The sequence below is a fragment of the Oncorhynchus tshawytscha genome, linkage group LG28, assembly GCF_018296145.1.
Source record: "Oncorhynchus tshawytscha isolate Ot180627B linkage group LG28, Otsh_v2.0, whole genome shotgun sequence".
Taxonomy (NCBI): Eukaryota; Metazoa; Chordata; class Actinopteri; order Salmoniformes; family Salmonidae; genus Oncorhynchus; species Oncorhynchus tshawytscha.
Genome location: NC_056456.1, coordinates 41,487,140 through 41,503,979, shown reverse-complemented (window position 1 = coordinate 41,503,979; position 16,840 = coordinate 41,487,140). Strand labels below are relative to the sequence as shown.

At 42.2% G+C, this 16,840-nt stretch overlaps 1 protein-coding gene across 1 annotated transcript in view; it reads left to right on the top strand.

Moving 5' to 3' along the window:
* The window catches only part of LOC112226511 (serine/threonine-protein kinase pim-2-like), a 22,313-nt gene extending 10,723 nt beyond the window's left edge, over positions 1-11,590 (top strand). The window contains exons 7-9 of the mRNA XM_042308291.1: positions 8,549-8,630; positions 9,220-9,708; positions 10,255-11,590. Of these exons, the coding sequence (XP_042164225.1) occupies positions 8,549-8,630; positions 9,220-9,311 (174 nt within the window). The 3' untranslated portion in view covers positions 9,312-9,708; positions 10,255-11,590. The remainder of the gene's footprint in view (positions 1-8,548; positions 8,631-9,219; positions 9,709-10,254) is intronic.
* Positions 11,591-16,840: the final 5,250 nt, after the last annotated feature.

Below are 16,840 nucleotides of genomic sequence, written 5' to 3'. Positions count from 1 at the left end.
TCTACGGTACCTCCTACGTGTCTACGGTACCTCCTACGTGTCTACGGTACCTCCTACGTGTGTCTACGGTACCTCCTCCGTGTCTACGGTACCTCCTACGTGTCTACGGTACCTCCTACGTGTGTCTACGGTACCTCCTACGTGTGTCTACGGTACCTCCTACGTGTGTCTACGGTACCTCCTACGTGTGTCTAAGGTACCTCCTACGTGTCTACGGTACCTCCTACGTGTGTCTACGGTACCTACGTGTCCTCCTCCGTGTCTACGGTACCTCCTACGTGTCTACGGTACCTCCTACGTGTGTCTACGGTACCTCCTACGTGTGTCTACGGTACCTCCTACGTGTGTCTACGGTACCTCCTACGTGTGTCTACGGTACCTCCTACGTGTCTACGGTACCTCCTACGTGTGTCTACGGTACCTTCTATGTGTGTTTAACAGTATAGCTTCCGTCCCTCTCCTCGCCCCTACCTGGGCTCGAACCAGGGACCGTCTGCACACATAGACAAGACCACCCTCGAAGCATCGTTACCCATCGCTCCACAAAAGCCGCGGCCCTTGCAGAGCAAGGGGAACCACTACTTCAAGGTCTCAGAGCGAGTGATGTCACCGATTGAAACGCTATTAGCACTGCTAACTAGCTAGCCATTTCACATCGGCTACATGTGCAGCAACCATTTTGGGCCTAAACATAACATTTACATATAGAATCCCTAATAATTTAATAGGATCTCTGAGGCTTTATTCAAGATGTATCGTTGAACTATGTAGTATTAACATAACCAGTCATCCATTCCCACAGTGCTCTCTGAAAGAGACATCTGTAACAAAACACCAAAAAGCTTATATTAATTACATTGGGTGATTGTCAAATCAAATCCTATTTGTCACATGCACCAAATACAACAGATACATCCTGACAGTGAAGTGCTCACTGACAAGCCCTTAACCAACAATGCAGTTTTAAGTCAAATAAAAAATAGATAAGTAAAAAATTGAAAATAAAATACATTTAATAATTAAACAGCAGCCAGCAGTAAAAGTAAAAATAGCGAGGCGATATTCAGGGGTTGCAGTCAATGTGCAGGGGGGGGCACTGGTTAGCCGAGGTAATATGTGGTAAAGTTAAAGTGAGTATGCATAGATAATAACAGAGAGTAACAGTAGTGTAAAAGAGGGGGGGTGACAATGCAAATAGTCTGGGTGGCCATTTGATTAGCTGTTCAGGAGTCTTATGGTTTGGGGGTAGAAGCTGTTTAGAAGCCTTTTGGTCCTAGACTTGGCGCTCCGGTACCGCTTGCTGTGAGGTAGCAGAGAACAGTCTATGACTGGGGTGGCTGGAGTCTTTGACTATATTTTGGGCCTTCCTCTGACACCGCCTGGTATAGAGGTCCTGGATGGCAGGAAGCTTGGCCCCAGTACATCACAGGGGCTTCGGTCGGAGGCCGAGCAGTTAACATACCAGTCAGGATTCTCGATGGTGCAGCTGTAGAACCTCATTCAGTAGCCTTACACTTTTAATCTGGACAACTCTGTCTGCTCATGTCTCAGTCTAGGCGAACCATGTTATATTCTAACCACACTGCATTTTGGAGCGTTTTCAGGTCCACTTGCCAATAAAGGCGATGATAAACAATAGTATGATAGCCTACAGTTTTTAGAACTACTACTAATACTACTGATACTACTACTAATACTGCTGATTCTACCGACTACTACTACCTACTACTAATAATAATACTACTACAAATACTGATACTACTACTACTACTAATACTACTACTGATGATACTACCTACTACCACTGCTGATACAACCTACTACAACTACTAATGCTACTGCCAATACTGCTAATACTACTACAAATACTGATACTACTACCACTACTAATACTACTACTACCGCTGATACTACCTACTACTACTGCTGATATTACCTACTACTACTACTACTAATGCTACTGCTAATACTACTACTACCACCACTACTACTGATACTACTACCACTGCTACTACTACCACTACTAATACTGCTTCTACTGATTCTGCTGCTAGTACTACTATACTATAACTTTACTACTAAATTATTGCTGGTGGTACAATACCCCTCTCCTCCTCTTTAATAATAGTAATATCCCTCTTTAATAATAGTAGTACCCCTCTCCCCCTCTTTAATAATAGTAGTACCCCTCTCCTCCGCTTTAAGAATAGTAACACCCCTCTTTAATAATAGTAGTACCCCTCTCCTCCTCTTTAAGAATAGTAACACCCCTCTCCCCTCTTTAATAATAGTAGTACCCCTCTCCTCCTCTTTAAGAATAGTAATACCCCTCTTTAATAATAGTAGTACCCCTCTCCCCTCTTTAATAATAGTAATATCCCTCTTTAATAATAGTAGTACCCCTCTCCCCCTCTTTAATAATAGTAGTACCCCTCTCCTCCTCTTTAAGAATAGTAACACCCCTCTCCCCCGCTTTTTAATAATAGTAGTACCCCTCTCCCCTCTTTAACAATAGTAGTACCCCTCTCCTCCTCTTTAATAATAGTAATACCCCTCCTCTCCCCTCTTTAATAATAGTAGTACCCCTCTCCCCTCTTTAATAATAGTAACACCCCTCTCCTCCTCTTTAATAATAGTAACACCCCTCTCCTCCTCTTTAATAATAGTAATACCCCCTCTCCCCTCTTTAATAATAGTAATACCCCTCTCCCCTCTTTAATAATAGTAATACCCCTCTCCCCCTCTTTAATAATAGTAATACCCCTCTCCCCTCTTTAATAATAGTAATACCCCTCTCCTCCTCTTTAATAATAGTAATACCCCTCTCCTCCTCTTTAATAATAGTAATACCCCTCTCCTCCTCTTTAATAATAGTAACACCCCTCTCCCCTCTTTAATAATAGTAATACCCCTCTCCCCCTCTTTAATAATAGTAATACCCCTCTCCTCCTCTTTAATAATAGTAATACCCCTCTCCTCCTCTTTAATAATAGTAATACCCCTCTCCCCCTCTTTAATAATAGTAGTACCCCTCTCCCCCTCTTTAATAATAGTAATACCCCTCTCCTCCTCTTTAATAATAGTAATACCCCTCTCCCCCTCTTCAATAATAGTAGTACCCCTCTACCCCCCCTCTTTAATAATAGTAGTACCCCTCTCCTCCTCTTTAATAATAGTAATACCCCTCTCCTCCTCTTTAATAATAGTAATACCCCTCTCCTCCTCTTTAATAATAGTAACACCCCTCTCCCCCTCTTTAATAAGAGTAATACCCCTCTCCCCTCTTTAATAATAGTAATACCCCTCTCCTCCTCTTTAATAAAAGTAATACCCCTCTCCTCCTCTTTAATAATAGTAATACCCCTCTCCCCCTCTTTAATAATAGTAATACCCCTCTCCCCCTCTTTAATAATAGTAGTACCCCTCTCCTCCTCTTTAATAATAGTAACACCCCTCTCCCCTCTTTAATAATAGTAGTACCCCTCTCCTCTTCTTTAATAATAGTAATACCCCTCTCCTCCTCTTTAATAATAGTAATACCCCTCTCCCCCTCTTTAATAATAGTAACACCCCTCTCCCCCTCTTTAATAATAGTAATACCCCTCTCCCCTCTTTAATAATAGTAGTACCCCTCTCCTCCTCTTTAATAATAGTAACACCCCTCTCCCCCTCTTTAATAATAGTAGTACCCCTCTCCTCCTCTTTAATAACAGTAATACCCCTCTCCCCCTCTTTAATAACAGTAACACCCCTCTCCTCCTCTTTAATAATAGTAATACCCCTCTTTAATAATAGTAATACCCCTCTCCTCCTCTTTAATAATAGTAACACCCCTCTTTAATAATAGTAATACCCCTCTCCCCCTCTTTAATAATAGTAATACCCCTCTTTAATAATAGTAATACCCCTCTCCCCCTCTTTAATAATAGTAACACCCCTCTCCCCCTCTTTAATAATAGTAACACCCCTCTCCCCCTCTTTAATAATAGTAATATCCCTCTCCTCCTCTTTAATAATAGTAATACCCCTCTCCTCCTCTTTAATAATAGTCACACCCCTCTTTAATAATAGTAACACCCCTCTCCTCCTCTTTAATAATAGTAACACCCCTCTTTAATAATAGTAATACCCCTCTCCTCCTCTTTAATAATAGTAATACCCCTCTCCTCCTCTTTAATAATAGTAATACCCCTCTCCTCCTCTTTAATAATAGTAACACCCCTCTCCCCCTCTTTAATAATTGTAATACCCCTCTCCTCCTCTTTAATAATAGTAATACCCCTCTCCCCTCTTTAATAATAGTAATCTCCCCCCCTCTCCCCCTCTTTAATAATAGTAATACCCCTCTCCCCTCTTTAATAATAGTAACACCCCTCTCCCCCTCTTTAATAATAGTAATACCCCTCTCCCCTCCCCTCTCCCCCTCTTTAATAATAGTAGTACCCCTCTACCCCTCTCCTCTTTAATAATAGTAATACCCCTCTCCCCTCTTTAATAATAGTACCCCTCTCTCCTCTTTAATAATAGTAATACCCCCCCCCCTCTTTAATAATAGTAATACCCCTCTCCCCCTCTTTAATAATAGTAATACCCTCTCCTCCTCTTTAATAATAGTAATACCCCCCCTCTCCTCCTCTTTAATAATAGTAATACCCCTCTCCCCTCTTTAATAATAGTAATACCCCTCTCCCCCTCTTTAATAATAGTAATACCCCTCTCCCCTCTTTAATAATAGTAATACCCCTCTCCCCCTCTTTAATAATAGTAGTACCCCTCTCCTCCTCTTTAATAATAGTAATACCCCTCTCTCCCCTCTTTAATAATAGTAATACCCCTCTCCCCCTCTTTAATAATAGTAATACCCCCTCTCCTCTTTAATAATAGTAATACCCCCCCTCTCCTCCTCTTTAATAATAGTAATACCCCTCTCCCCCTCTTTAATAATAGTAATACCCTCTCCCCCTCTTTAATAATAGTAATACCCCTCTCCTCCCCTCTCCTCCTCTTTAATAATAGTAATACCCTCTCTCCCCTCTTTAATAATAGTAATACCCCTCTCCCCCTCTTTAATAATAGTAACACCCCTCTCCCCCTCTTTAATAATACCCCTCCCCTCTTTAATAATAGTAATACCCCCCCTCCTCTTCCTCTTTAATAATAGTACCCCTCTCCTCCTCTTTAATAATAGTAATACCCCTCTTTAATAATAGTAACCCCTCTCCCCCTCTTTAATAATAGTAGTACCCCTCTCCTCCTCTTTAATAATAGTAACACCCCTCTCCCCCTCTTTAATAATAGTAGTACCCCTCTCCTCCTCTTTAATAATAGTAATACCCCTCCTCCTCTTTAATAATAGTAACACCCCTCTCCCCTCTTTAATAATAGTAGTACCCCTCTCCTCCTCTTTAATAATAGTAGTACCCCTCTCCTCCTCTTTAATAATAGTAATACCCCTCTCCTCCTCTTTAATAATAGTATCCTCCCCCTCTCCCCTCTTTAATAATAGTAGTACCCCTCTCCTCCTCTTTAATAATAGTAGTACCCCTCTCCCTCTTTAATAATAGTAGTACCCCTCTCCCCTCTTTAATAATAGTAACACCCCTCTTTAATAATAGTAGTACCCCTCTCCTCTTTTAATAATAGTACCCCTCTCCTCCTCTTTAATAATAGTAGTACCCCTCTCCTCCTCTTTAATAATAGTAGTACCCCTCTCCTCCTCTTTAATAATAGTAGTACCCCTCTCCTCCTCTTTAATAATAGTAGTACCCCTCTCCTCCTCTTTAATAATAGTAGTACCCCTCTCCTCCTCTTTAATAATAGTAATACCCCTCTTTAATACCCCTCTCCCCCTCTTTAATAAGTAATACCCCTCTCCCCCTCTTTAATAATAGTAATATCCCTCTCCTCCTCTTTAATAATAGTAATACCCCTCTTTAATAATAGTAATACCCCTCTCCCCCCTCTACCCCTCTCCCCTCTTTAATAATAGTATACCCCTCCCTCTTTAATAATAGTAATACCCCTCTTTAATAATAGTAACCCCTCCTCCCCTCTTTAATAATAGTAATACCCCTCTTTAATAATAGTAATACCCCTCCCCTCTTTAATAATAGTAGTACCCCTCTCCTCCCTCTTTAATAATAGTAATACCCTCTCCCCCTCTTTAATAATAGTAGTACCCCTCTTTAATAATAGTAGTAGTAACACCCTCTCCCCTCTTTAATAATAGTAATACCCTCTTTAATAATAGTAGTACCCCTCTCCTCCTCTTTAATAATAGTAATACCCCTCTTTAATAATAGTAACACCCCTCTCCCCCTCTTTAATAATAGTAACACCCCTCTCCCCCTCTTTAATAATAGTAATACCCTCCCCCTCTTTAATAATAGTAATACCCCCTCCCCCTCTTTAATAATAGTAACACCCCTCTCCCCTCTTTAATAATAGTAATACCCCTCTTTAATAATAGTAATACCCCTCTTTAATAATAGTAATACCCCTCTTTAATAATAGTAATACCCTCTCCTCCCCTCTCCTCCTCTTTAATAATAGTAATACCCTCTCCTCCTCTTTAATAATAGTAATACCCCTCTCCCCCTCTTTAATAATAGTAATACCCCTCCCCTCTTTAATAATAGTAATACCCCTCTTTAATAATAGTAGTACCCCCCCTCTTTAATAATAGTAATACCCCTCTTTAATAATAGTAATACCCCCCCTCTTTAATAATAGTAGTACCCCTCTTTAATAATAGTAATAACCCTCTCCTCCTCTTTAATAATAGTAATACCCCTCTCCCCTCTTTAATAATAGTAAACCCCTCTTTAATAATAGTAATACCCCTCTTTAATAATAGTAGTACCCCTCTTTAATAATAGTAATACCCCTCTTTAATAATAGTATTACCCCTCTTTAATAATAGTAATACCCCTCTTTAATAATAGTAGTACCCCTCTCCTCCTCTTTAATAGTAGTAATACCCCTCTTTAATAATAGTAACACCCCTCTTTAATAATAGTAATACCCCTCTTTAATAATAGTAATACCCCTCTTTAATAATAGTAGTACCCCTCTCCTCCTCTTTAATAATAGTAATACCCCTCTTTAATAATAGTAGTACCCCTCTTTAATAATAGTAATACCCCTCTTTAATAATAGTAGTACCCCTCTCCTCCTCTTTAATAATAGTAATACCCCTCTTCAATAATAGTAACACCCCTCTTTAATAATAGTAATACCCCTCTTTAATAATAGTAATACCCCTCTTTAATAATAGTAATACCCCTCTTTAATAATAGTAATACCCCTCTTTAATAATAGTAATACCCCTCTTTAATAATAGTAGTACCCCTCTCCTCCTCTTTAATAATAGTAATACCCCTCTCCCCCTCTTTAATAATAGTAATACCCCTCTTTAATAATAGTAATACCCCTCTTTAATAATAGTAATACCCCTCTTTAATAATAGTAGTACCCCTCTCCTCCTCTTTAATAATAGTAATACCACTCTCCCCCTCTTTAATAATAGTAACACCCCTCTTTAATAATAGTAATACCCCTCTTTAATAATAGTAATACCCCTCTTTAATAATAGTAATACCCCTCTTTAATAATAGTAATACCCCTCTTTAATAATAGTAGTACCCCTCTCCTCCTCTTTAATAATAGTAACACCCCTCTTTAATAATAGTAGTACCCCTCTTTAATAATAGTAATACCCCTCTTTAATAATAGTAGTACCCCTCTCCTCCTCTTTAATAATAGTAATACCCCTCTTCAATAATAGTAACACCCCTCTTTAATAATAGTAATACCCCTCTTTAATAATAGTAATCTCCCCTCTTTAATAATAGTAATATCTCCCCTCCCCTCTTTAATAATAGTAATACCCCTCTTTAATAATAGTAGTACCCCTCTCCTCCTCTTTAATAATAGTATCACCCCTCTTTAATAATAGTAGTACCCCTCTTTAATAATAGTAATACCCCTCTTTAATAATAGTAGTACCCCTCTTTAATAATAGTAGTACCCCTCTTTAATAATAGTAGTACCCCTCTTTAATAATAGTAGTACCGCTCTTTAATAATGGTAGTACCCCTCTTTAATAATAGTAGTACCCCTCTTTAATAATAGTAATACCCCTCTTTAATAATAGTAGTACCCCTCTTTAATAATAGTAGTACCCCTCTTTAATAATAGTAATACCCCTCTTTAATAATAGTAATACCCCTCTTTAAAAATAGTAATACCCTCTTTAATAATAGTAATACCCCTCTTTAAAAATAGTAATACCCCTCTTTAATAATAGTAGTACCCCTCTTTAATAATAGTAGTACCCCTCTTTAATAATAGTAGTACCCCTCTTTAATAATAGTAATACCCCTCTTTAATAATAGTAATACCCCTCTTTAATAATAGTAGTACCCCTCTTTAATAATAGTAGTACCCCTCTTTAATAATAGTAATACCCCTCTTTAATAATAGTAACACCGCTGCGTTAATAAAGAGATCTGTAATAAGGCTTTTCTGTGGAACTGTTTTTGTCTAGATGGTGTGGGGTGATGTTCCTTTCTACAGTGACGCAAGCATCGTCAAAGCAACCCTCTACTTTCCACGTGGAATATCCAGAGGTGAGCGTGTGTGTAGCGACCTTAAAGACTATCTGCTCCTGGAGACTACTTACACTGACCCTAAACACATCCAACCCTTTACAAACAAGCACAGAATAAACACACACACAACACACGGTCAACGCTGCTGTTCTATTCTTTACTACTGATTAAACTGCGAGACCAAGACACTGTCCACTTTGTTGGTAAACACAGTCATATTTGACATAGCACATTCATCATCTATACAGTATATTATATTGTATACATGTCAGTTCATTACTAGGCTCCCTTCTAAGTACTTCATATTGTACTTCTTTAAAAAATTATTTTTAAATATCGATATTGATTAATTGTAGTGCAATGTTGAGCTAGCACACACGCATTTCACCTTATGTGGTCTACTGTGACAAATAACATGTTATTGGATTTAGATTTTTTTGTGTGTCTCTGTGTAACGAAGTTAGGTTTGTGAACCGTACTTTTACGTGTTAAACTCGCCTGACGACTCAGTGCCGACCCAATGCCTAGGCTTTAGTTTAACGGGCTAAAACGCTTCACCTGCATGTGTTATGAGACTGACATATGACGTCACCATTTTGTGTCGCAGATTGCCGTCACCTGATTCGCCGGTGCCTCGCTGTCAGTCCAGACGACCGGCCAACCCTGGAGCAGATACAGCAGCATCCCTGGATGCGATAGAATAGACTATATTTCATCTATAAATGTTCTAAATAAACATGGTCAGCATTCCTATTCATGTCATCCCTGACTGATAGTAGATAAAACGTTATAGCAAGGGGATTCAAATATTACCCTACGCGGTTCAGATTACTGCTGTTTTTTTTACCTGATAATGAATTACACACAGCTGGTGTCACAGGTTAAAAGCAGGGGTAAAATGGGAAAAGAAATCAGTGGAACTGGTTTAGAGGTCCAGAGTTGAATTTGAGGGGTATATGGTATTGATGAATAGGGGAGTTCGTTATTTATCGTCTTTTTGAGGCATCAGAGTCCACCCAGCGCTATTTTTACAGGAACCTCACACTGCGCACGGCTCGCACGCGCTGAAGGTTGAACGGAGCTTTACACGAGAGAGGTGAGTTGTAGCTGGGCACAGACCAACCAGGACATCCCAAATTTTACCTTTATGGCTGGTATCAGGATTAGCGTCTACCTAGCTAGCAAGAACAAACTAACAATGTGGCAAGCTCTAATAACAGGTCTGTGATCTGCATTCAAGTGCACTCAACCACGATCACGAGGATGATCATAACACACCTCTTCTTGTAATTAATTGTAGGCTAGGCTATTTGCTGGCAGATTATTTTAACAGTAGGCCTACCTACACAATAACCTCACATGGAGTTACTGACCCCCATCCATTGAATTCATAATAAGAAGTGGTGATTATCTGGCCTTGGGGAGAGACAGCACATGGAAGAAAACACATCGCTGCAAGAAGGGCTGCAGATTAAGTAAAATACAAATGACATTTACTTTTCATTAGCCTATGCTATTGGTTGTATTTAAAACATGGGTCGTTTGTTTTATTGATCTCAGTCTGTAAATATCAGAGTAGCTGGTCATTTGTTGTAATGTCTGCAGTCATGTACAATTTAGAAAACACCCCCCTTTTTTTTAGGACCCACAAAACCTCGGCCCCTGGTATTCAAGACTGAACCCTGAAACACCTCGGCCCCTGGTATTCAAGACTGAACCCTGAAACACCTCGGCCCCTGGTATTCAAGACTGAACCCTGAAACACCTCGGCCCCTGGTATTCAAGACTGAACCCTGAAACACCTCGGCCCCTGGTATTCAAGACTGAACCCTGAAACACCTCGGCCCCTGGTATTCAAGACTGAACCCTGAAACACCTCGGCCCCTGGTATTCAAGACTGAACCCTGAAACACCTCGGCCCCTGGTATTCAAGACTGAACCCTGATACACCTCGGCCCCTGGTATTCAAGACTGAACCCTGATACACCTCGGCCCCTGGTATTCAAGACTGAACCCTGAAACACCTCGGCCCCTGGTATTCAAGACTGAACCCTGAAACACCTCGGCCCCTGGTATTCAAGACTGAACCCTGAAACACCTCGGCCCCTGGTATTCAAGACTGAACCCTGAAACACCTCGGCCCCTGGTATTCAAGACTGAACCCTGAAACACCTCGGCCCCTGGTATTCAAGACTGAACCCTGAAACACCTCGGCCCCTGGTATTCAAGACTGAACCCTGAAACACCTCGGCCCCTGGTATTCAAGACTGAACCCTGAAACACCTCGGCCCCTGGTATTCAAGACTGAACCCTGAAACACCTCGGCCCCTGGTATTCAAGACTGAACCCTGAAACACCTCGGCCCCTGGTATTCAAGACTGAACCCTGAAACACCTCGGCCCCTGGTATTCAAGACTGAACCCTGAAACACCTCGGCCCCTGGTATTCAAGACTGAACCCTGAAACACCTCGGCCCCTGGTATTCAAGACTGAACCCTGAAACACCTCGGCCCCTGGTATTCAAGACTGAACCCTGAAACACCTCGGCCCCTGGTATTCAAGACTGAACCCTGAAACACCTCGGCCCCTGGTATTCAAGACTGAACCCTGAAACACCTCGGCCCCTGGTATTCAAGACTGAACCCTGAAACACCTCGGCCCCTGGTATTCAAGACTGAACCCTGAAACACCTCGGCCCCTGGTATTCAAGACTGAACCCTGAAACACCTCGGCCCCTGGTATTCAAGACTGAACCCTGAAACACCTCGGCCCCTGGTATTCAAGACTGAACCCTGAAACACCTCGGCCCCTGGTATTCAAGACTGAACCCTGAAACACCTCGGCCCCTGGTATTCAAGACTGAACCCTGAAACACCTCGGCCCCTGGTATTCAAGACTGAACCCTGAAACACCTCGGCCCCTGGTATTCAAGACTGAACCCTGAAACACCTCGGCCCCTGGTATTCAAGACTGAACCCTGAAACACCTTGGCCCCTGGTATTCAAGACTGAACCCTGGTATTCATTCCTGTCTCAATACTACAACACTGAGTCTTGATATATATAAAGGACACCAGCAGTATGGTCTCAGAACAGCTCCCCTCCTAAAGGACACCAACAGTATGGTCTCAGAACACTTCCCCTCCTAAAGGACACCAGCAGTATGGTCTCAGAACAGAACCCTGACACAACAGTATGGTCCAGAACAGCTCCCCTCCTAAAGGACACCAGCAGTATGGTCTCAGAACAGCTCTCTAAAGGACACCAACAGTATGGTCTTGAACAGCTCCTCCTAAAGGACACCAGCAGTATGGTCTCAGAACAGCTCCCCTCCTAAAGGACACCAGCAGTATGGTCTCAGAACAGCTCCCCTCCTAAAGGACACCAACAGTATGGTCTCAGAACAGCTCCCCTCCTAAAGGACACCAGCAGTATGGTCTCAGAACAGCTCCCCTCCTAAAGGACACCAACAGTATGGTCTCAGAACAGCTCCCCTCCTAAAGGACACCAGCAGTATGGTCTCAGAACAGCTCCCCTCCTAAAGGACACCAACAGTATGGTCTCAGAACAGCTCCCCTCCTAAAGGACACCAGCAGTATGGTCTCAGAACAGCTCCCCTCCTAAAGGACACCAGCAGTATGGTCTCTATTATTGAATCTCTTGATCCTCTCCCGGAGAATACTTTGTTAGTTACTTTTGATGTTGATTCGTTGTTATGCGATTTTTGTAATGAATAATGACTAAATGAGGTATACGGCACTATAATGGGCAAGAAATCTACACTGTCTTTCTTGTCGTGTTAAATAATGTTTGTTCATTAGGAAGGGGTTATATGGCATGTACCTAGGAAGAAAGGAATGTATGTGGAGATAAGAGAGGACAGGGAGAGCCCCTCCAGAGCTCTAGTATCTGGGGGGGGGGCTTGGAACTGTCAGCTGAGGGGTTATAAACTGTGATGAGACTCATGAGAAAATCCCTATGTTGGTGTGTATGTATGTGCGTAGGTTAGGATGGTATAAGAAGGAATGTATTTGTGAAAACTGGAGAGCTCTCGCAAATAAATCGGGATCTGATCAATTGTGAGCTGGGAATTCTGTCTGTTTTATTGAAGACCAGGACTTCACAACCTCTGGGTATCAGACAGATAAACATAAATTGGAATCTTTGAACATTGATTACAAAATGACTTAACAGTCGTTTAACACAAATACTGTCCACACGAGGGCGGTATTGACGCTATGGAACATCTTCTTCTGCAACGTGACCCTAATGAACTACCTTCCAGTGCATGCATTATAACATTGTCTGAAATAGTACTCACACACAACTACTTCATGTTTCTAAATGATTTCTTTATTCAGACGAAGGGTACTGCTATGGGATCCCCAATGGCTCCTAACTATGCTAATGTGTATGTGGGTTACATGGAGTAACAGTCTATTTTCAATCCTCTCCAAAATGTTTTCTTGCCTCACATCATTATTTGGAAACGGTATATTGATGATATTTGTGTTCTATGGAGGAGTGATGCGAAACAGCTCCAGGCATTCCATGCTTTTCTTAACTCCTGTTCTGAGCACCTGAGATGTACTATGCAATCTGACACACGTCAAATCAGCCTCCTTGATCTTCTGATCTTGTGTGAAGATAATGTTCTATACACTGATCTTTACAGAAAACTTACTGATCGTAACAGTTTGTTGAGGGCTGATAGTTGGCACCCACTTCCCTTGAAAATCAGTTTGCCCTACAGACAATTCTGTCAAAATCAAAAGAATTTGCAAAAAAACGAATCAGATTTTGACAGAAATATGGCTGAGATGCAAAGAAAGTTCAAGGAGAGGGGGTACAAAAAATGGTCAGATTAATACAGCCGTTGAGAAAATTCAAAACAAACCAAGACGTGATCTTTTTCTGGGACAGTCACACAAAAAGCAGCCTTCTAACTACTCACTGTTCAAAGTGCTCTGAACAAGGGAATCGACCACAAACAATGGCACATTCTAAGACCCGATGATGATAGGTTGGTAATGTGTTGTCTGGCCTTCCCTTGGTTGTATTCTCACGGGGCAGAAACCTCAGAGATCAATTGGTACACTCTGATTTACCACCCCAAGATATCCCTGCACAACGTCTATCAAAGCCAGCAGCATAACACCCTGCATACCACTGCTGGCTTGCTTCTGAAGCTAAGCAATGTTGGTCCTGGTCGGTCCCTGGATGGGAGACCAGATGCTGCTGGAAGTGGTGTTGGAGGGCCAGTAGGAGGCACTCTTTCCTCTGGTCTAAAAAAATATCCCAATGCCCCAGGGTAGTGATTGGGGACACTGCCCTGTGTAGGGTGCCGTCTCTCAGATGGGACGTTAAACGGGTGTCCTGACTCTCTGAGGTCATTAAAGATCCCATGGCACTTATCGTAGGGGTGTTAACCCCCGGTGTCCTGGCTAAATTCCCAATCTGGCCCTCAAACCATCACAGTCACCTAGTAATCCCCAGTTTACAATTGTCTCATTCATCCCCCTCCTCTCCCCTGTAACTACTCCCCAGGTCGTTGCTGTAAATGAGAACATGTTCTCAGTCAACTTACCTGGTAAAATAACGCATAAAAAATGTTTTGCGCCCCTAGTGGATGGAAACTACAAATGTAAAGGCTGTGCTCAATGTAATGGCACTTATAAATGTAGATCCTTCAAACACCCCCAATCAAAGATGTTATCACGTGCTCCACTAAGGCAGTTATTTATCTTATAACTTGTCCTTGTGGTATAAATGATGTGGGTAAAACGAAGAGCGAATTAAAAGTATAAATGCCAAAACTGGACTTACCCAGTTGTGGTCAACTTTTTGGAAGCGAACCACTCGATTTCGTCCCTACGTTATATCGGCATCGAACATGTCACCCTCCCTAGGAGAGGAGGTGACCTCGACAATTTATTGTTAAAACGAGAGGCTGCCTGGATCTTTCATTTAAAGACTCTGAATGGCACTGACAGACAGGCTTGATACTGATGTCTCTGAATGGAGAGAGACCTGGCACTCTGACAGACAGGCTTGATACTGATGTCTCTGAATGGACAGAGACCTGGCACTCTGACAGACATGTACTGATGTCTCTGAATGGACAGAGACCTGGCACTCTGACACAGGCTTGTCTTTGATGTCTCTGAATGGACAGAGACCTGGCACTCTGACAGACAGGCTTGAAACTGATGTCTCTGAATGGACAGAGACCTGGCACTCTGACAGACAGGCTTGATACTGATGTCTCTGAATGGACAGAGACCTGGCACTCTGACAGACAGGCTTGACACTGATGTCTCTGAATGGACAGAGACCTGGCACTCTGCATACATGTTACTAGACCACTTTTACTTGTATTGTCTTTATTTATTTGAATGGTATCAGTCAATATGGGAGGGAGAAACCCTGTGTATTCTGGACCAGGATCAGGTATCAGTCAATATGAGGGAGAAACCCTGTGTATTCTGGACCAGGATCAGTCAATATGAGGAGGGAGAAACCCTGTGTATTCTGAACCAGGATCAGTCAATATGAGGGAGAAACCCTGTGTATTCTGGACCAGGATCAGTCAATATGAGGAGGGAGAAACCCTGTGTATTCTGAACCAGGATCAGTCAATATGAGGAGGGAGAAACCCTGTGTATTCTGGACCAGGATCAGTCAATATGAGGAGGGAGAAACCCTGTGTATTCTGGACCAGGATCAGTCAATATGAGGAGGGAGAAACCCTGTGTATTCTGGACCAGGATCAGTCAATATGAGGAGGGAGAAACCCTGTGTATTCTGGACCAGGATCAGTCAATATGGGAGGGAGAAAACCTGTGTATTCTGGACCAGGTATCAGTCAATATGAGGAGGGAGAAACCCTGTGTATTCTGAACCAGGATCAGTCAATATGGGGAGGGAGAAACCCTGTGTATTCTGGACCAGGATCAGTCAATATGAGGAGGGAGAAACCCTGTGTATTCAGTCAATATGAGGAGGGAGAAACCCTGTGTATTCTAAACCAGGATCAGTCAATATGGGGAGGGAGAAACCCTGTGTATTCTGAACCAGGATCAGTCAATATGAGGAGGGAGAAACCCTGTGTATTCTGGACCAGGATCAGGGACTAAGTATTGACCACTGACATGTTACCATGGTAACCCCATTACCACCAGACAGGAAGTATTGACCACTGACATGTTACCAAGGTAACCCCATTACCACCAGACAGGAAGGTATGACTACTGATATGTTACCATGGTAACCCCATTACCACCAGACAGGAAGGCATGACCACTGACACATTACCATGGTAACCCCATTACCACCAGACAGGAAGGTATGACCACTCTGACATGTTACCATTGTCTGGTGGTCTGGTGGTAATGGGGTGAGGATCACTCTGACATGTTACCATGGTAACCCCATTACCACCAGACAGGATGCATATAGGCTTCAGTATCTGTTACATTGTTATGCTGTCAGAACACTTCTTCTATGCTATTATGTAAAAGGTTTATTCTACATGGACCTGTTACCAAAACACTTAATTTAGAATATCTACATACATTCATCAATTGCAAGATGCCGAAAGCCTTCCACAGGGATGCTGGCCCATGTTCACTCCAATGCTTCCCACAGTTGTGTCAAGATGGCTGGATGTCCTTCGGGTGGTGGACCATTCTTGATACACGCAAGAAACTGTTGAGCGTGAAAAACCCAGCAGCGTTGCAGTTGTTGACACAAATCAGTGCACCTGGCACTTATCACCATACCCCGTTCAAAGGCACCTAAATATTTTGCCTTGCCCATTCACCCTCTGAATGGCACACATACACAATCTACGTCTCAATTGTCTGAAAATAAATCTGAAAACAGGTCACTTTTACAATGAGTGGTTACTCACGAGCAGTATCATCCCAACTCTCTAGCAGTCTCTCTAGCAGCACCCCAACAGTTAAATCTCTGGGTGGGAATAGACAGTGGCAGAGAGATGCGCCTGGTCTTTCGATGACAGATGAGGAGGGTGGGAGACTAAAAATCTCCCATTGTCCTCGCGGCTATCGTTGTATTAACTATTTTTGTATAGCTATTTAGTTAATGAACAGTGAGTTATCAACTTAAATACTCAAAACAACAAATTAGCAGCATTGCTAGCTCGGAGTGCGCGGGTTTTCGAGTCTCCCTTTTGCGTCGGACTGTCGTCTAGTGTTGAACACAGTA